The sequence below is a fragment of the Gloeophyllum trabeum genome (genome assembly GCF_000344685.1).
Source record: "Gloeophyllum trabeum ATCC 11539 unplaced genomic scaffold GLOTRscaffold_00001, whole genome shotgun sequence".
NCBI classification, from domain to species: domain Eukaryota; kingdom Fungi; phylum Basidiomycota; class Agaricomycetes; order Gloeophyllales; family Gloeophyllaceae; genus Gloeophyllum; species Gloeophyllum trabeum.
The window spans coordinates 2,935,468-2,952,079 of record NW_006920410.1 but is presented as its reverse complement, the minus strand read 5'-3'; the positions used below and the strand labels follow the sequence as shown (position 1 = coordinate 2,952,079).

The 16,612-nt window shown below is 51.5% G+C and overlaps 6 protein-coding genes across 6 annotated transcripts; all 6 read right to left on the bottom strand.

The window, feature by feature from the left end:
* Positions 1–28: 28 nt before the first annotated feature.
* On the bottom strand, positions 29–1,339 carry GLOTRDRAFT_53595 (uncharacterized protein). The gene is made up of 3 exons (XM_007862213.1): positions 1,195–1,339; positions 943–1,126; positions 29–879 (listed from the first exon to the last, which is right to left on the bottom strand). Exons 1-3 carry the CDS (start codon positions 1,305–1,307, stop codon positions 166–168), a joined length of 1,011 nt encoding a protein of 336 aa, XP_007860404.1. The 5' UTR covers positions 1,308–1,339; the 3' UTR covers positions 29–165.
* A 1,227-nt stretch (positions 1,340–2,566) lies between these two features.
* On the bottom strand, positions 2,567–4,570 carry GLOTRDRAFT_30409 (uncharacterized protein; the record flags this gene model as incomplete). The annotated part of the gene is made up of 7 exons (XM_007862008.1): positions 2,567–2,935; positions 2,989–3,369; positions 3,423–3,511; positions 3,562–3,874; positions 3,932–4,169; positions 4,357–4,469; positions 4,532–4,570. Coding segments are annotated over 7 exons (1,542 nt in total), but the record flags the coding sequence as incomplete, so codon positions are not given.
* A 4,470-nt stretch (positions 4,571–9,040) lies between these two features.
* On the bottom strand, positions 9,041–9,785 carry GLOTRDRAFT_30310 (nucleotide-binding protein; the record flags this gene model as incomplete). Its single annotated transcript, XM_007861999.1, has 5 exons — positions 9,041–9,166; positions 9,230–9,382; positions 9,440–9,528; positions 9,585–9,646; positions 9,700–9,785. 5 exons carry the CDS (start codon positions 9,783–9,785, stop codon positions 9,041–9,043), a joined length of 516 nt encoding a protein of 171 aa, XP_007860190.1.
* A 26-nt stretch (positions 9,786–9,811) lies between these two features.
* On the bottom strand, positions 9,812–10,147 carry GLOTRDRAFT_124705 (uncharacterized protein; the record flags this gene model as incomplete). The annotated part of the gene is made up of 2 exons (XM_007863058.1): positions 9,812–9,881; positions 9,930–10,147. The coding sequence occupies 2 exons, from the start codon at positions 10,145–10,147 to the stop codon at positions 9,812–9,814; spliced, it is 288 nt and encodes a 95-aa protein (XP_007861249.1).
* Positions 10,148–11,091: 944 nt separating this feature from the next.
* Positions 11,092–12,904, bottom strand: GLOTRDRAFT_109236 (biotin synthase). Its single transcript, XM_007863057.1, has 9 exons — positions 12,585–12,904; positions 12,500–12,520; positions 12,182–12,452; positions 12,057–12,111; positions 11,864–12,006; positions 11,730–11,805; positions 11,504–11,678; positions 11,278–11,454; positions 11,092–11,226 (listed from the first exon to the last, which is right to left on the bottom strand). The coding sequence occupies exons 1-8, from the start codon at positions 12,832–12,834 to the stop codon at positions 11,288–11,290; spliced, it is 1,158 nt and encodes a 385-aa protein (XP_007861248.1). The 5' UTR covers positions 12,835–12,904; the 3' UTR covers positions 11,092–11,226; positions 11,278–11,287.
* Positions 12,905–14,715: 1,811 nt separating this feature from the next.
* On the bottom strand, positions 14,716–15,591 carry GLOTRDRAFT_113457 (uncharacterized protein). Its single transcript, XM_007863056.1, has 3 exons — positions 15,246–15,591; positions 15,044–15,154; positions 14,716–14,985 (listed from the first exon to the last, which is right to left on the bottom strand). Exons 1-2 carry the CDS (start codon positions 15,424–15,426, stop codon positions 15,060–15,062), a joined length of 276 nt encoding a protein of 91 aa, XP_007861247.1. The 5' UTR covers positions 15,427–15,591; the 3' UTR covers positions 14,716–14,985; positions 15,044–15,059.
* Between the last annotated feature and the right edge of the window lie 1,021 nt (positions 15,592–16,612).

Genomic DNA, 16,612 nt, shown 5'->3' with positions numbered 1-16,612 from the left:
ACAGGTGTGGCACTATGTAGATGCAACCCCGGACGGAAGTATACGTAACCAGCTGGCGCTACCCGGATGCTTTGTTGCAGCTCCGATTTCTCGTTTCATCGGCTAACAAACATTATATGCATCGACTGCTACGATACCGTGGATATGCAAATGTACAAGCTTTTATCATCGAGCCTGCAAGGCAGCCATACTTGCAGCGGTGTCCTGAAGCTCCTTGATCGCGCGCTCTCGGACCATGTCCCATACCGCGTTCCTCTGATTCTTTACTTCCCCTAACCCTTCCCTGATCTCTTCCAGTCGCTCGATATACTCCCTGCCGTCATCCAAGAGTTCACGTAGTGACGCAAGAGACTTCTCCAAGTTATCCAGCTGCATGTCCGGCGGTGCGAAATGAGAAGGGTCCGAAACGGGTGGCGCCCCCCCATTCGTATAGGACATCAGGAATATCTTGTGTGGCGCCGGAGTAAGATCAGGCGCTCTGGTGAGTCTCCGCTGCAGAGGGTCCTGGTCTTCGTCTTCCGGTTCATCCTGTGGCTCCGGCTTGAGCACCAATGACGCCTCATCCTCCCGCTTGTCCGGATCCTCGCTCATGGCTTGCCATAACCTCCCCAATGCTCTCCGCATATTTCCCTCTCCTTGAATCAAATTATTCGTAGCCTGCTCCAAATCTTCGAGAAGCGTCGACCGGAATGAATGGATCACGCCTTTATCCATGACGAAAGACGCGTAGCTGAGGTGTTGTTTCTCCGGAGCTGGATATGGTGCACAAAGAGGCGGAGAGGGAGAACGGAGGTGTGGCAACGTCGGCGGCGAAGGTGACCGTGAGCGCTGGGTACCAGATAGCATATGTCTGACGCGTTTCCGGGCTCGCTCTTCTGACTGCGGTAGAGTCGAAGGCTCAGCTGGGCTACGTGGTGGTTTCGAGTTGTAGAAGGACATTACCTCCCAATCATCCATGCTCGGACCCCATGCCACTATTTTCCCTCGTCTCATCCACCGCGCGTTCTTTGTGTGCTTCAATCCCCAGTTGCCCTGGGCACTGCTGATTCGATCGTCTTCGTCCGAGTCGTAGCCGTGACATGGGAAATACCAGGAATTGTTGTCGTTCGAAGGCACGCCAACATAACTAACAACCCAGAAGGAGTAACGTCAGAGACCATGGATAGCGGCTTCGAAGGATCGTCCCCAGCTCACTTTGCATCGATGTCAGTTGCGAATGCTGAAGCCGATCGTTTGACTCCTGCCACCGACACAGACGTTTGCTGGGTCCCTGAAGGCTGCACTGAGTTTGAAATTTCAGCTGCCATCGAGTAGAGGTCGTGCCGTTGAGTGCAAGTTTGAACTAGCCACTGACAGTGGCAGTCACTTCGCCGTGGAACTGATTGGGCGCTTAATAATCTCCCACGTGGCTCCATGCGTATCTTGATTTCAGTAGGGACCAGGGGGCGCCCAGGTCAGCAATAGGACCCCTGAAAATACCGATAGATGCCGGTGCCAGTCCGGACAAAAATCGCGGTCTCGAGCCCTCCATGCCAGACGCCATCCGGACAAGGATGGACGACCGAACCGGCCATCCCGGTTTTACAGTCCGGACACCGGTCATGACCGAGCTACCATGCCGGTTACAGTCCGGACACGGCTGTGTGGCAAGTTGGCCCAATGTATTTACCCTTTGTAGTACATGTATTTTAACCCAAATATGGCTGAGGTTTGTCCCAACCTGTAATTGTATACTGTCACGTAGCCTCGTGTAGCCCTTATTTGCACTGTGATATATAGTTTCTAGTATGTAGCACAATGGGCTCCGATGTCCAGTGGCTGAATGTGGCTGAGATCAGTACGCTGTATCGTCAAAGTTTCCCTACACCATCACCACTTTACATGACTCTGGAAGCATGGACGACGCCCACAATACTTAACGTGTGCGCTTCGAGCTCGTTTATATGGGGTACAGCAGTCTTAGCGGGATTCACATTAGGGCGTGGCAGACATTGAACTCACGGAAGAGGTGGACATTTCATTCAATCCCAAGGATTGGATTGGGATAAAGACAAAATGAATGCCGCACTCCAGGATCTGGACTCGGATGGGGAGAAGGATGGTTGATGGGAGTGGGCGGCCTTCGTGAATTCTGGCGCTTCATTGACTGCATTCGAGTCCTAGTACGATTACTGATACATTGTACAGTGTTCTCATGAGTTGATAGGCAAGAAAACCTTTTTTTCTGGTTTTTCAGACGCCGGTGCATTAGTCCGGACAAAAATCGGCCCCTTCGGGAGGCCGGTATTTTATCCGGACAAAAATGAGGGGGGGAGCCTCAGACAATCCAGACATGGAAATTTCGAGTCTCGCACCGGCATTTATCAGTATTTTCAGGGGTCCTTCAGCAATCCGCGAAACCACTCCCTCGACTAGAGTTGCCGCAGCGCCAGCGCCAGCGTCATTGCAGCGCCACTTCCCGTCACGCTGGGTCACTGCAGCGCGACTGCAGCATACTGCAGCGTCGCGCTGCCCACCGGGTTCAACTACTGTACGTATGGTAATGGTGGAAACTGCAATACATCGTTCAAAGCTGTATATTAAACCCGTTATCTTCATTGTTGAGGACATTGATAAGGTCATCCATGAGGCCCTTATCCATGAATTCGTTAAGCTTTTCAAGCTCATCAATCTGTGCCGCCGCTGCATCAGGCGGCGAAGACTGCAGTTCATCAACCTTCGACACCCATCCCGAACTGAAGTCCAAACGATCTTCACGAATCATAGCTTTGAGAATCTGCAGAACTTCGAACAGTACCGCCGATAGTCGACTCCTGCGCTTCGTATCGGTGTCACTTCCGGAAGAAAACGCGCGCTCGGATGGGACCGACAATGCTTGAGCGGGTAGAATATCGAGTGCTACGCAAAAAAGGGTCGGAAAGACCTTTTCGTGAGCCTAAGAAGCATAATGAGTCACAAGATGAAGCAGCAACGGAAATGAATACGTACATCCCAATACCCGATAAGGTCGAAGTCGGCCGGGTTATCGTACTCAAGAAGGTCTGCTTCAATGTACTTCTGAAGCTCTTGTTCGACTGCTAGCCGGTCTCGCGCATCCATGCGCTTCTCGAGTTCACGAGTGTCGTCTGAGCTCTCGGCCGTCGGAGTATTGTCTTCGCCAGAAGTGGATGCCGGGGATGGTGCGGAAGATGCTGATGGCGTCGAGGCTCCCTGGACACCTTTCGCGAGCGATTTGACAAAGCTGAACCCGCGCGAAAGCGCGCGCGATGCTTCATCTGAGCTCGAGCGAGTTTGGCTCTGCTCCGCGCGGCGTTGCTTCGTTTGCTCAGCGTCGAGTACCGGCCGCAAGGCCTTGCGATATTTAAACATCTAGATGTGGATTGAAGGCGAGACTTTCCCAGACAGTTAGATATCCGGCCTACCTCTTGCAGTACCCATTCCCTAGCGTCCCGAGCCTCATCTGGCTTCCAATGCTCCTCTATCCATTTGAGCTTTGTGGTGGGATTGATAACTACAGAAAGAGTTATCACTCGAGCTACACTCAGACCGGATAAAACTTACCCATTGCCAGAGCATAGATACGTGACCTTCTCCCTTTCTTAACGTACTCCTCTATCTTGAAGATCGCAGCAGAAATAGCATGGGCTATTTTGGGCAGTGAATCCAGCAGGCGCCGCAGCGCAGCAAGCAGCATTTCATAGAGCGGGATTACGATCGGCACAGTCGGGGTCCGATCGGAGCACACAACTTCCTGCACCGAATGCGGAACCTGCAAGTATTCTCTGATATCGAGTAGGACTCGTTGCTCTGGCTTCGAAATAATGTGGTACTTAATCTCCTCTTGTTTGGGATGGTGCAGGAAACAATTAACCGCCTGGGCAGTGAGAATGTTAGCTGATTGAGAGGGACAAGGATAGTACACTGGACTTACTGGATACATTTCGAGTAAGCGATCTATCATAAGGAAAGTTGAAGACCAGCGTGTGTCAACGTCACGCAGTAACTCGTTCGCGGGAAGAGGCGGTTCCCAGTCGCGAGAGTTGTTCCCATTAATGATTGTCTTCTGAAAGTCTTCACGACGTTGCCCAGATGCACGACACGCAACCACAAGACTGCGGGCAGCAGCCACCGCGTCTTGCGACAGTGCTTGGGCATATTCAGGGTCGTCTCTAAGGGCCTCGGAGACTCGCAGGAGCGCCGTATCTACTTCATTAAGATCGACATCTGGATCTACAACTGTTGACTGGCTTAAGACTTTCAGGGAGGTCTGGACAGCGATGTTAACGATATGCGGGAAACAGCTACATTCTGTAGGTTACTTAGGGTGTTGTCCGGAACAATGCATTGGGATCTTACCGGATACGATTCCCATGGCGGTCAAATGGTATCCCGCGCTGCTTCAATAGCAGCTCGATGTGTTCCATCTTGGTATCATTATTACTAGCGTTGTCACAGGTAATCATGCCAATCTATCCAGCGCCCATGAGTTGAAAGTTCCGCAGTCTGCCAATGATAGCGCAAGCTTTCTTACCTTATGCAGCAAACCGAGATCCTTGACAACCTTCAAGAAGCTCTGTGCGAGCGCTTCCCCCGACTCGGACCCAGGAAGGTACCGATACGCAATTAGGCGGCTTCGTAGAGCTAGGCGGCCCTGCCTATTCCTTGTGATATAATGACCTGTGATACCGTGCTTCTTACGCTGATTCGTACGTGTCCAAACGTCATCCGTGAATGATATCCGGCTAAGGGCACCCTGTCGTCGATTCTTTACTACTTTGCATGTGAGAACTGTAGTCTATAAGATCGCATACCTGCATTTCTTTTGCCATCGCCTCGTATTCGGCCCGGAACATCTGTAGGATGAGTTTCGTCACAAGCGTCCGATGGGCAAGATTGTTGTCGGTCAGTTTAACGTCGCCTTCCAGTCGTTCTCCGAGGTACGTGATCATCTCACGGAACTCCGGGCATTCCACGGCATTGAGCGACTATGAGATCAACCGTCACCGATCTGTAAGGAACCATCAACAACATATGGTCCGCACCTGGTCGTCTGCTACAATCCATCGCGACATGAGCTTATTGAATACTTCTAAGCGGAAGGGTTCCATCGCACGCAGGTTGCGTATGGTGCAACGCCGGTCATTGGAGTTATCAAGGTCTGAAAGGTCCGAGTTCTCGGTGCATAGCTTCTGCCAGCCTTTCAACCTTTTCCGCACGACTTCCTTACTCCAGTCATCGAAATGTTTTCGCTTGAGGTGCTCTCGTATTGTATCACCGATCCTGCGGGCATTCTTCCAGGTTTGCCATTTGTCCCTGTAGGTTATTTAGTTTACTTACATATGTTGTAGAAACTCATAAGCACTCACGGAAATGAACATAGTCGGCAGCCCACAAAGGGGCCCTTTGGCTTCTCCGTACTCCTTTCTTCATCCTCCCGCGGCAACTGATCTGGTCTCTCCCTGACGTCGAGATTGCGCACGAAATACCAGACATCAGTTGCTGTGGTACTCGGGATCTCTTTCTTCTTCCTGATTAGAGAACCGTAGGAGCGGCTGACCGCCGGACTACTGTTCACTGTTGTGTCAGTCTGGGGAGCTGCTGCTGACGGCCCAACACCTGTTAGTTGAGCAGTTTGAAGCTCGTCCGTTACTCCATTGGTCGTTCCGGTGCCCCCTTTGGTCCTCGACCGCTTCGAAGACCGACCCTTGGCTGCATCATCTGATGCAGCCTTTTTCCGTTTCCTCGACTTGTCTGACACGGGTGTATTTGTAGCATTCGACGTCTGGTCCGCCAGTGGAGGCCTATCGCTTACTTGCGGCGAGTGAGGGTTTGCGCGTGTGGGGTTTGCATAGATGGAGGGGTGATGCTGAGGAACATAATGTGCCGGTATCATACCATGGCCCGGCACGTGAGGGTAGGACCATTGGCCAGGGCGGTCTGGTGTCTGGGGTGGATAGCCTTGCGGTGGTGCCGGGACAGGAGCCAGATGCATCATGGGAGGAGGGTGGAACGGGTGTTGAATAGGCTGGGCATGGACGTATGGCGGTGCGCCTCGGTACGGGCTTTGGAAGGGTGATCCATGGGGTATTCGTTCTTCCGCTGGGCACGTACAGCGGGGTCCGGGCTTGCCGCAAGTGCAGATGCGTCGCATGTCCCGTTGGGGTGTGGTAGTACAGAGGAGTAAAAGTGGGTGCATACAGTTTATATACACGAGTGCAGAGAAAATGAAAGAAAAGCGGCGAAAAGTGTGGAGTAGCGAGCCCAGGGTTATGGCCGTGCATCCCCAAAGACGCGTCGACGCGTTAGGTCACGCACGCGGAAAAATCTCGCATGACATCCCGTGGGTTATGCCAGCACCACTGCAGCGTACCCCAGCGTACTGCAGCGGGGCTCTGCAGTGACTAAAGTGGTCACGCTGGGTAGCCAGCGCCAGCGTCACTCTGCAGTCACCCTGGCGCTGCGGCAACTCTACCCTCGACCGGTGTTAAGCGGCGGTCACGGGGTCCCGACCTCTGATTGGTCGAACACCGGTGCTGCGGTGATGACGATTGCTGTCGCTGCGTGTCGATAAGATTACACGCCAATTGACATACCTCGGTACTCTATCATCTCCATGCAGAGTAATACGCTACCTCCACATTTCCTCGCTGACTTTCTCATTCTGTTAGCAGAAGAACCACCGCCGGGTGCCGCAGCAGAAGTCACACTGACTCACATAGGGCGGGCGGGAGGACCACAACATACCCACTGCAGATGTGAGGTGAGGTGCAGTGTTACATTAGAAACACCAGCAGAGAACACAAGAATTCCAAGTGTATTTTACTAGTTCTATGTCAAGGATGAAGCTGTTGTGATCAGCTGAGACCCAGCGCATCATCTTATCTACATGCAGCCACAGCAATCGCCATCTCTGCAGCACCGGTGTTCGACCAATCAGAGGCCAGGACCCCATGACCGCCGCTTAACACCGGTCGAGGGAGTTGGTTTCGCGGATTGCTGACGTGGTACCCCCTTGGTAGGGACATTCATTTCCAAAAGCGAAAGCTGCTTTTTGTCGCTTTCGCCACCAGCGAGTGCGATGTACTCCTAAAACTCAACCCCGTGCGTCTCGCTCATTGTCAATGTGCTCTGTAATCGTCACGACAACCCATAACTCTCTGGTACCCCATAACCCATACCTTTCTGAAGGTCCATAGCCCGTAAATCGTCCTATTTTTAGCCCAATCACAGCCATATGGACCCCCATTTATTACCTTTTCACTAATTACTCTCATATTCCAACCCCAAAGCCTGTACCAATATGACGTTGCACACCCATACCGCCGCCGGGCCACACGTAGCATAATGTGGCATCACGGACCGTCCGGCGTATGCCGGGTTGCCAGCCACATTTCACACTGCCTGCCACTGTCACAGTCTGTCACACCCTGGTAACCCATAGTCTCCGAAAACCCATACCTTTCTGCGTCCACGGACCACAATGGGTTATGGGAGAGTCGACCGTGTTCTGAGGAAATCCATCTCTTGAATCGGGAACTACAGTCGACTCTGTCTTAACCCATATCTGTCATATCCCATACATAGGTTTTTGGCTTCCACTGACATGGTAGATAGTAAAAACCCATAACACTGGGTACATCACGCATATTGAGCATGCACAAAACATTGAAAATAACCAGTCAAAGGTCAAACTTGTTTCATGATTGTCCATTGCACAGTCAGTGAAACGAATTAGAATAATACTACTTTTGAGTGCGCAAAAATCCGATTGTGACACAGGATATGATCTTTGTTCAGCACTGTTCATTGAACTTTCATTTCTTTTGCAAGGCAACACTATGAACAAAATTTGACCTTTGTCCGGTTCCTTTCACACTTTCTCAGTGGCTCAATATGTGTATTGTACCCAGTGTAAGTCTGCTGTAACCCATAACCCATAGCTTTTTGGAGGGTCATAACCCATAAAACAACCCACATATATTAGGAAGGTCTCCTTCCCACGAGAACCTGGAGCATCTGGACCCTGTATTTTCATATTTCAGAAGATAACCTATACCAGACTCAAGACTGGAGAACGTCCAGCCGACTGGGAAGTTCGCCCGCCGAACGCGTTCACGAACGAGTTCGGCGAACCTGTTAGCCACGTGAGGGGAGGTCACGCCAGGGCCGTTGTCTGGGCCGGGGCGTATGCCACACGGCAATCTTACTTAGCAGAAAAGACAGCGAAAACTGGGGAAATCAGGGGTAGGTATGAACGTATCACTTTGCCGCATCACTGAATAGTGTACATTAATATGCAGCGTAGTTTTAATGAATATACCCGACCCAATATCAATGACTAGCTATGCTTGTGGTGGCATGACACTGCCAGTAGTACACTGTTGCCATGGCATGAATTGGGGGGAGAGGAGAGGGGCACATCCGAATATGCTCAAGCTGTGGCACAAACAGCTCTGATTCCTTACCATATTTTCCACCAACTACCCAACGAGTTCAATCTCACAGATAACACAGACCAGCACTATTATAATTGATAGTTTATCAGTTTTAAATGCATTCTATCATAAGCAGGGGGCCTGATAAGGACGCATCTGTGTGGCCAGAGCCACAAAACTCCGCCACGTGCACCGTGTAGTGGCTTGCACGTGCCTCCGACGTTCGTGTTCGCGGTTCGCGAACGCATTCGGCGGTGTGACCTCCCAGTGGGGTCGACTTTCTGCAAGATTCCGTATCTAAATGTTGTCATAAACGACGTCCGGCCTATACCGATTAGGCTGTCTGTCACGGTGTCACATGTTCTGGTAACCCATTAGTAGTCTGCAAAAACCCATAACTTTTGGGTTCCACGACCCGTTATGGGTTAAAACCGGGGCGACTGTAGTACTGCGTCTGTGTATAGTTTCCACTACAGGGCAGTCCTTATGCTGATATGAATTTACACCCGGGGAACTGGCTCGTCTCGTGAAATACAGACAGAATAATGATAACATGAAAACGCCGACCGGTGACCATAACCGTGAACACTCCAGTTTCACCTTGTTCAAGTGAAGTACCTGGCATATGTCGAAGGAGGGAGAGAGCACGGCCATGACCCAGATCTTATCATGTCCTCCCATACGTCCTCGCATGAGCGAAATAAATCTAGCGCAGCACGGGCGTTCTCCAGCTGCGTAGGAAGGATGGAAATCAGAAACCATGCCGTGCATCGCCTCGTATATAGAACACCGACCGGATCTTCCAGCCCAGTCCCAATATTCCTTCTCATCAGTCGGTCCACTAGAGTAGATAAAGGAACCATTTTCTTCGCTCGAAGAGTCTGGCGAAAGGGAAGGAAGAGGGCAACGTCCCGAGTGTCTATTGCCGGATGTGACGTTCCCATAACCTGTCGTGTAAGCTGTTCAGTGAGTGTACGGGGAATACAGGCGATTCCAAATCGTACCGAGAGGAAGTCCCATAGGCAGTACCCTACAAGGATTCTGTCGCGAATTATATTTGCAACGTCACGCTGGATTTCGTCGAAAGGTCGGCCTACATGGTACAAAGGCTTCAGACCTACTTATATGCTGGCCCTTGATCAAACCTACCACTGCTCAGGTGTTCCGGATATAGGCCAGTTTCTGCTGTCCTGTAATCCGTCACGGCTCGTCTGCGAGTTGTAATCAGTATGGGCGACAGCGGCTGAAAAAGTTCACGACACACATGGGGCGCACATAGGTGTCAAGCACGACATTGCCGCGGTAATCGGTGATAGATAAACGGCTCAGTAAGATGACAGATAAGTACATGTCTCCCCATTCATAGAAGATAAAACTCACGCAACCATCGGAATCCTTATCCCGACGAACACATTCTGTACGAACACTGAGAGGTACCTTCTCTCGCTACGTCAGGTTAGAGACAAGAGCTGTGATATGTCAGAAGATCCTTACTTAGCTGGGGGATAGGCTCTTGGGGGTCTATAATTAGGGACGGTGGTAGAGTACATCAACAGCGGAGGTGCGTAGGTTGATTGTGAATACCCATGCTGCTGTGTCGGAATCTGCGGGCCCGCGCCGAGATAGCCATAAGGGCCACCATACTGGCCACTAGGTCCGGCGGTCGGCTGGTCGTCTTCCGATGGGTAGTTGTAGCCACTTGGCCGGAACATGTTGGTGGGGATCCTTGCAGCAACAAGGGTGGTTGCAATTGAGGCGGTGATCTACAAGGCACTGCTGTAGAGAATCTTAAATGTGCAAAGGTAGAATTCAATCTCGCCATGACACCTTAGAAGGTATGGCAGAAAAACACGGCAGTGTCCGTCCCTTCGTCAACGAGCGGGGGGGACCTGGTGGTCACGACTTCCTGGATGGACGGGCAACATTGAAGAACCCCGAGTGGATATCAAAACCGCAGGCCGCCAGATACAGGTCTGACATTGATGAACACGAACACCGAGAGGGAGGAGCGGTGGATGATTTTCAGGATAAAGACCGACCAGGTCCGCTGTCGAGACGCAGATTGAGCAGCTAACACCGAAGCGCTCCGACACCTATCCATATGGCGTTGATGATGGCGATGAACAGAGAACCTCCAGCAATCCCGAAACTACCTTCATTAGGAAATAGTGAGATTAGATCCCCAAAATTAATGGAAAGAAGCGGTGCAGGACCGAATACTGTCCAGATTCCGAGATGCCCTACCCCGAGTGTGCCAGGTAAAGATATTCGACCTTTGAACGGAGTGAACTAGTTGGAGGACAAGTAAGGACTTCCAAGATGCATATACAACAAAGAAGTGTGGAATGAGGCACTAAATCGCCCAAAAACGAGATCCAGCGTTCCCACCCGGATCTTCGACGATGACAGTCGGCGCTATGTCTGTTCCCCGCCTCTCTTCTCAATATCTTCTTGAAGCGGAGCAATATACCCCGTTCCATACGACTGTTGACTTGTATCCTAAGGCCCATGACAGCACATAGCTCGTCATAATATGGTGGTCACGATAGACAAGACCGACGCACGTCGACAAGCACTCGGTCAATCTCTGATCGGCGAATCCCGGCTGCGAAGCCTCAATGTGGCAACTCTGCGCTCCAGGGGGACGCTCACAGTATCGGCGATATAAGGCATGGAGAGCCGATTCCACCAAGAAATATGCATCTACTGTCTGCTTACGTAAGCTAATGTCATAGACACGCACTGTAGCTTTACATCCTGTACTGGCACTGACTAGCATATATTCCTACATCTAAGTGAATGGTCAGCAAGGGGACAAACTCCGAATTGGAAATGCGTACACCTTTTGTCTGCTACACCTGGGGTTGCACGGATTCTCCGATCTGGTTTGAAGAATGCTGTTCGACTGCAACTTCTAATCGCGCCCCTTCCTTTGCCCGGACACCGTCCTGCTCAAAGCTTCGCATCCCGTCCAGGCCCCAACGGCCCATCATTGCCTTATCCTCATCCCATGGCGAACCTATATTGACGTTAGTTCAACTATCTCAGGCAAGTCCCTACCAACTTACATGGCGTGGTAAGCATCTGCTCCCCAGTGAAGACCGCGTTTGCGCCGGCCATGAAGCACATCGCCTGCTCGGATTCCGACAACGTCTGTCTTCCAGCCGCTAGCCGGATAATAGTCTTGGGCAGAACAATGCGAGCGGTAGAGATAGTGCGCAATAGGGTATGGTAGGGCACCGGCTGCAAAGAATCATAAGCAAGCCTACACACAGCACTTCCGTATATTCGTACCTCGTTGTCCTCCAATGGGGTACCCTTAATAGGCACGAGAGCATTGACAGGAAAGCTTTCCGGGTGCTCCGGCATACTGTGGCAAAGCGAGAGAAATTAATCAGGCGAAGGAATCTGATTGACTGGCAACGTACTTGGAAACCTCCCATATCAGGCCCACACGATCACGATCGGATTCACCGAGGCCCAGAATGCCACCGGAGCAGACACTGATTCCCGCTTCGCGGACAGCGGCAATAGTATCCAACCTTTCATCGTAACTGCGTGTCGTGATGACCTGAATGGTATTCAGTTACATCGCCGTTCCACGAGACACAAACGTCTTACTTGTGGGTAGAACTCTCTAGAAGTGTCAAGGTTATGATTATAGGCAGTAAGGCCGCTGGGAGGCAGAGCTCCGTTTTAGTGATATAAATCGTGATAGACAAGAACGGCGAAAGAAGGCTACTCACGCCTCTTTCAGTTGCTTGGCCTGTGCGGGACTTAGCATACCAAGAGTGGTGCAAACTTCCATTCCCATTCCTCTGACCTCCCTAACCATCTGGAGAATCCGCTCAAAGCCTCGTTTACGACCGGCTAGGTCACGCCATGCCGCACCCATGCAGAAGCGCGTACTCCCATTTTCCTTCGCTTTGCGTGCAGCTTCGAGAACTGGTTCTATAGAAACCAGAGGAGACGCCTTGGTGGGAGTCGAGTACCGTGAGGATTGCGAGCAATACGAGCCTGCCACGCGTTAGACTACCAGACGAGCCTACAATACTCTGACTTACAGTCTTCCGTGCAGCCTCCAGCTTTCCGATCAGCAGTATCAGCTGGCTGAGTCGTGGAGATAAATCGGCAGACATCGTCACATACTCTTAATGTTCATGAGAGTGCAGAGCTGGATCTTGCTCGGATCGTGGTGCTGCCTGTGCACAGACGCGGCGCGAAACACGAGATCCAAAAGAGGAGTGTCATATATCTGTTGCACCTCCTCCCTTGTCCAGTCATGGCGGGTGATAGTAGACTTGACCGTCGCAATCGATTCTGAGGGCGAAACATGGTTCACGGTGGCCAAAGAACGCGCAAAACGGGGTACGCGGGTCGAGAGGCGCGTAAAAAACATCTCGCGGAGGGTCGGGGGCGGTGAGAGGGGCGGGGGTTGCGCAGGCTTTCAAGACGGCGAGGAGACCCACGCCGAGGCCAAGCTCGGCGGGAAGGTGGAATTAGCTCTGCTAGTGGACTACAGCTCCCGCCACAGTGGATCTAAGATTCTGCCAGCGCCTTTTCCCCCGACCAATGCCGGATATGGCAAGTGTGTTCGTTCCACTCACAAGTGTGGCATTACTGATGAGGTGCATTCTGAGCGGACATACGTAAATACTCTCATCTTCGTCGGTCCCAACCTCTAGAAAGTATTTTTTTATGAGCTGTGCATTCGTTCTCCCACTGCACTGGTCATCAACAATTATTGTCACCAGGCTGCTGCCGCCACGATGATCGATCAGCAGTAGCGGCCCCTGTTGAGTCTGGTCGACCATCGCATTCAGCAGGAACTTGTATGTGCTCACTTATTCTAAGCAAGATACCCTGAAGATGCGCTGAACGTCACATCAAGCAGACGCAACCATTGCAATGCGCTTGAACACCGATCCTTCAATGCCAAATCCCTCGCACCACTGTTTCCTTGCTGGCAACGTATGGGGGGATACGGTATCAATTTATTACACTTCAGTCGTACTTTGTTGTCCCGTCAATCAGGGAACACCGAATCACGCTCTGCTTCCTCGGATGAAAGTACCAACCGAGGTCCGAAACAGAGCATTCGATACTTCCGTTTAGCCTCCACTCGGAGCGCTCTTCGTGATTCAACTTTGAAGTAGCTCTCTGATGCCTCACTTCCCTCACAGGCACAGTCAATCCAGAAGACACTCGTCGAGACGTGGTAATGCTACCAAGCCGTTGATTCCAGAGTGCTCGGGCCGTGTATGAATGGAACCTCGTGGCTATCCGGAATCAAGTAGAAGACCAGCCTCTCTCGTTATAACGCCCATAGTGAATCGCCCTGTTCCTTTAGGACTATGTCTCGGGCTCGCCTAGATCGCGGTGCTATCCATCTCCTGACAAGATACGTTCTCAACTTTTCCAGCTCTCACATCTCACTGGGGAACCATGTCTGTACCTGAGTGTACCTTCACAAGGCCCGCTGCCCGATCACTTACCCCAGATCTTGCAATATTATGTACGAATATACGAAAGCTTTACTACCGAACCCATCCATTCGCTCAACACAGCTTGTGTCACTAACGCATCATTGCGACATATGAAAGGCTTAGTTTCCCATGAAGCTAGCGGACAAATTGTCTTCCCCGCCGATTAGTCCAGCCCTCAGGTACCCTTCGATCATTCTGAATACTTCTAAAATCTATCCCCAAATCATCAGGTTCTTCAGCTGCCAATCGATCACTCAGGCGGCCGACAAAAATTAAGCAAGCTAGTAAGCGTAATTTCTCAAACATAATCATGGCGTCACCTGCATGGCCCACAGTCTGGTAAGTTCTGCGGGAGCGGTTCATTCGCATTGTATCACGGTCTAGTGTATGTACACCTGCCCCGCACGCGAGCGAGCGCGGGCATGAATCTGATATCTCACCTAGGCTCGTGAAGAAGGCCAGGAAATTAGGCACGCACCAGAGTGAAGGTTGTTGACGGATGTCCTTGTGTCAATTAATCGACGTCATGAGCACCCCTCGAATGGCTCATCGCAGTCCCGGTTGAGACGACTGTCAGAGACGAGCTCGTCATACTTGCTAGAAATATCCCTGTCTTCGTATGACACCTGATGACTTCTATCTCAGAGTTTCCTGGAAGATAACCAGAAGCCCTAGGATTAGTGTGGAGTCTTTGTGCGCAAAGGACTCGGTTCTTTACTTCATTTCGGACTTTGCACGCGCCCTTCGAGCCCGTAGTCGATGCAGTAATCTTAGGTGACCATATCTGATATGTTGCGTTTCCGAGAGGAGCTTTCAAATGATAAATATATGTTATAGTACAACATCGAGTGCGGTAAAAATATGTAAGTGCGGAGTCCAGCTGATTGCACAGTGCGAGTGAGGTGCGGGAGATGCAGTGAAACATGTCGAGAGAAGCGATGGATAAAAAATCCGAGTCGTAAAGCGCGTGTAAGCCATGCGCGAGAGTGGGGAAGACGAAGGGCTGACGCCACGGCGATTTGGCGTCAGATGAGCTTATATAGGCCAGCCGAGTAAGGTATTCCCTAGCCTTGAAGTTGGTATCGGCTGTAACGGTGTCGAAGAGTGTTATGAGTCACTTACATGGCCTCCGGCGGGATTAGTGCTGGGCGATGGCATGCTGCTGCTGCCTAAAATTTTCGCCATCGTGTGTACGCCTTTGTGATCTGTGAGCGTAGTCCGTGGCCTGTACCCCTAAGAAAGAATGTTCGTTATCGTAAGTTCATTACGAACATGCAAGAGAAAGAGAGGCTCTGACCACTCTGCAATTGGGTAAATTTCGCACCTTTATTAGCACCGTCCGAGCTAGACTCTTGGGAAAGGGATGAAGGCGTTCTGTTGGTCTTGAGGTCGGGACTCGACCCTTTCTCCAGGTTTTGACGGACTTGCTGCCATTGACGAAGGGTGTAGGCAGCTAACTCCTGCGAGTAGAGTTGCTTCCGCTGCTCAGCGTTAATGTGAGCCATGACTAGCGGACAGAACGGATTACGGTTGCGAGGGAGGAGAGTATGCGAGGATAACTGAGGGTTCGAAGTTTGCTGTCTGGCATGGGTGACGCCTGGGTTTATAAAGAAAACGGGATAGGTGCGTCGTATGCAGACGGCTATGTCCGCCACTCCGAAGCCCCAGATGCATGACGTACTTTGCGAAGCACCGCTAAACCGAGATCGGAGTCCCAACTCGCTGCTTCTCTATCACACGGTGGAGCCCCGGGCGCCCTCGATTGCCCAACACGGACTCGAGCCCGACAGTCTCCGGACTTGCATTTCGCAAGGCGAAGACATAGCAAAAGAATTTGCAGCATCCCCTGAAATTATGGATAATGTCCTTCGGTCTGTACGTCGTATCTTCGCGCATTTTTTCCCGCGGCCTGCTGTGAGCGGTGCTGATCGTAAACTGGGGAGACATTCACCTTTTATGGAACGCACGCGCAGCTGGTATACAGGAGTATGAAGGGCCCGGTGACGTCGTATTCGCCACCAAGAAAATGCAATCGTCCTGGTACTCGCTCGTACAACCACTGTGTAGTACGAGCACAGGACTCTCGATGCAACGCAGGAATTGTTGACACTTGGGCATCTTCGTATTGAACGATCGTGCTGAAAACCTTAAATTATTTTTGACGTCTCTGACAGACTACAAAGTATAGACCCACTTCGCCACTGGCTGAAGTAGGTGCCACTGGAGTACGTCTTTCGTGCAATGCTTCTTCTGCCAGTAACGCACAATATCTCCTCTCGGGGAATGATTTATAGTGACACCCGAGAGCACTGGCCTTCCTGGAAGAGGTTGGCTGTGGCCGCTGCGTCTCCGATTCACCGCGTCCATGTCTGTGGCAAGTAGGTAATGATTTGCTAGTGTCTCCTCACGTGACGTCAGTCACTCCCAGCATCGCTATCTGGACTTGCCTCCAAAGGCCCCAGCGGTGATTCTGCGACGCAACGGTTTTTGCTCTGCCAGCCCCACGTTGGAGAGCTCACTCCCCCGGCGGATACCTTGCACCGCGGAAAGCCACCTTTACGCCGTTCTCACCGGATAGCGAAGGTCCAAGGAGCAAATCCTTCCATCACTCAACCATAGACGATCTAGAATCAATTCATCAGTTTACCCCGAGGTTTACATGACCCAGGGGGCCGCTGGAGTCCACCACGC